This window comes from Penaeus monodon, unplaced genomic scaffold (assembly GCF_015228065.2).
Source record: "Penaeus monodon isolate SGIC_2016 unplaced genomic scaffold, NSTDA_Pmon_1 PmonScaffold_12591, whole genome shotgun sequence".
NCBI lineage: Eukaryota > Metazoa > Arthropoda > Malacostraca > Decapoda > Penaeidae > Penaeus > Penaeus monodon.
In genome coordinates, this window is record NW_023641480.1 from 1 (window position 1) to 2,500 (window position 2,500).

The following is a 2,500-nucleotide window of genomic DNA, read 5'->3' on the forward strand; positions in this document are numbered from 1 at the left end:
AATAACACCACGATATTCATAGCATTAGTAAAAAATGTTTTTCCTGCCAATTCAGGAAAAAAGAATTAGGTAAGGTCACAAGGTCTGTTAATTAACTCCTTTGTGGCAAAGCACTAGCAGAGCCATCTATGTGTAGAGACATTTCACAAAATAAAAAAAATGAGCACAGCATTTTCCCCGGCAGCAAGTGGTTAAAGATAGTGTTAGAATAGGCAATTCTTTAGTTAGAGTATTCAAATGGAAGTATTGTGTTAGATCTTTAGATTTATCTGAACAAACCACTGGGGAGAGGTCAGGGCATAAAAGACTCCAAGCAATATTAATTCAGAAGTACAACTGTGTCCAAAGTTCGACTTGGGAATAGCAAATGTCTCCTCTTCTTTCAGTCATCGGAGCTTGAGGACTGGGTTGAGGACAGTGAAGGCTGGGAAGGGGAGGCTGATGAAGGAGACCTGGATGCTGTCTTGCGAGAGAAACGACAGTATGAGAGGGAGAGACGAAGAGAAGAACAGCTGAGACGCAAAGCTGAAAGAGATGCAGCTCGGACAAATAAACTTGCTACTAGCAAGATTGCTACAAAGATCTCATAGGGAGGGTTGTTTCACTGCCTCCAGATTATATTTGTAGTTGTGATGCACATATTTAAGATTATTAGGGTAGGCACTCACACTGATAAATTAAACACACACACACACACACACACACACACACACACACACACACACACCACACACACACACACACACACACACACACACACACACCACACACACACACACACACACACAACACAAAACACACACACACACACACACACACACACACACACACACACACACACACACACACCCCACACACACACACACACACTGTAAGTGCCAGAATGATGGGCCCTACAAAATGGTAGGTGGCGAGCTTAGGGTATAAGGTAGACGACCAAGATGTCTTGACTCCTTTTATTATATAGTATGATGGAGTATGGCTGCGCCAAGGAGCGAGGTGTTGCTCCTTGGCTCCCCGCAGGGAGTCTGCCTGTCATCTCCTACAGTGGTCTAAAGATGGGCATAGATCACGTTCTTAACATATGGCAATCACTGGTGATGAAAGGTAGTGTTACAACAAGGCATAGCTCTTGTGGAAGGGGATAGACAATACAACATAGGAATGTCTAGTGTGGCAACGAGAGACGAATAAACAGGTAAAGCAATGGACATACTTATATGTATGTGTGTGTGTGGGAATATAGGCATGTGACAATACATAAGATTATACAAGGCATGTAGAATATCAATCATCAATAACGGTATTAGAATAAAATTGGCATACATATTTCAGTAACATCACATATATAAATCTGGGTTACATATTTCCCTGTTTTCCAAATGATGGTCCCCATCACAATCAAATATCGTGAGAAACGTAAAAACGACGCAAGTACTGTATGAAGCGGTGTGTATATTAGTATCGAGATTTGCTAGTGATATGAGTGCTAACGCATGCCGCGATTGCGATATTCTCGGGCTTCAGAACTACGTGAACGGGCGGCGCTGAAGGAAATCCGTCTTCAGGAGGCGTCACAGAATGCGAGCGAGCGAGCGGTGCTGAGGGAAGAGCATCCTCAGGCGGCGGTGAGAATCTAGTTAGGCAACTCATAAACTGCAAATGAATATCTATAACTGACAACTGAATGCAGAATACAACAAAAAAATTCATGCAAATTAAATAAGTCGAGATTAAGTATTGAACACAAATGAAAATAATATAAGGAAAAGCTAAGCATTGATCACCGATTTTTGTTTGATAAACCTTCACACTTGGGTCTTGGGTGCGGTGCGAGGCGAGGAGAGGCTGGGGAGATGCACGGCTGACGAGGCAGAGAGCGGGCCGCCCCTGTGCGGCTGACGGGGGGATTTGGAGCGCTGCGTGGTGAGCAAGGTCGTGGCGCGACAGGTTAGCAGGATGATGTTCCTCATTGTTCACAACTGCGTGGATGAATCCGCTTGGCGAGGAACTCGGCTTGGTGTAGAAATTTTTAGGTGGTCCTTGGTGATACGTGGTCCAGCTGGGGTTCTTCTAAAATCTGCACAGCGTTGGCGGCAATAGATGATACAGGTGTTGAGGGGTCAGCTGCAGGTGTTGAGAGTGGCGTGACTTGCTGTGTCGGAGTTTAGCAGCCAAGCGGACAGCGTCGTTATCCGGCCTTGGGACATCTCGGCAGGGGGACTGGCTCACACTATGGCGAAGTATTGCGTGCTCGGAAGCGCTGTATGAGTTCAAAGTCACCGCTAAGCCACCAGTTGTAAGTGCCAGAATGATGGGCCCTACAAAATGGTAGGTGGCGAGCTTAGGGTGTAAGGTAGACGAGCAAGATGTCTTGACTCCTTTTATTATATAGTATGATGGAGTATGGCTGCGCCAAGGAGCGAGGTATTGCTCCTTGGCTCCCCACAGGGAGTCTGCCTGTCATCTCCTACAGTGGTCTAAAGATGGGCATAGATCA

The 2,500-nt window shown here is 45.6% G+C and overlaps 1 protein-coding gene across 1 annotated transcript; it reads left to right on the forward strand.

Moving 5' to 3' along the window:
• Window positions 1–184: 184 nt before the first annotated feature.
• On the forward strand, window positions 185–590 carry LOC119569107 (the record flags this gene model as incomplete). Its single annotated transcript, XM_037917418.1, has 2 exons — window positions 185–291; window positions 332–590. Coding segments are annotated over 2 exons (366 nt in total), but the record flags the coding sequence as incomplete, so codon positions are not given.
• Between the last annotated feature and the right edge of the window lie 1,910 nt (window positions 591–2,500).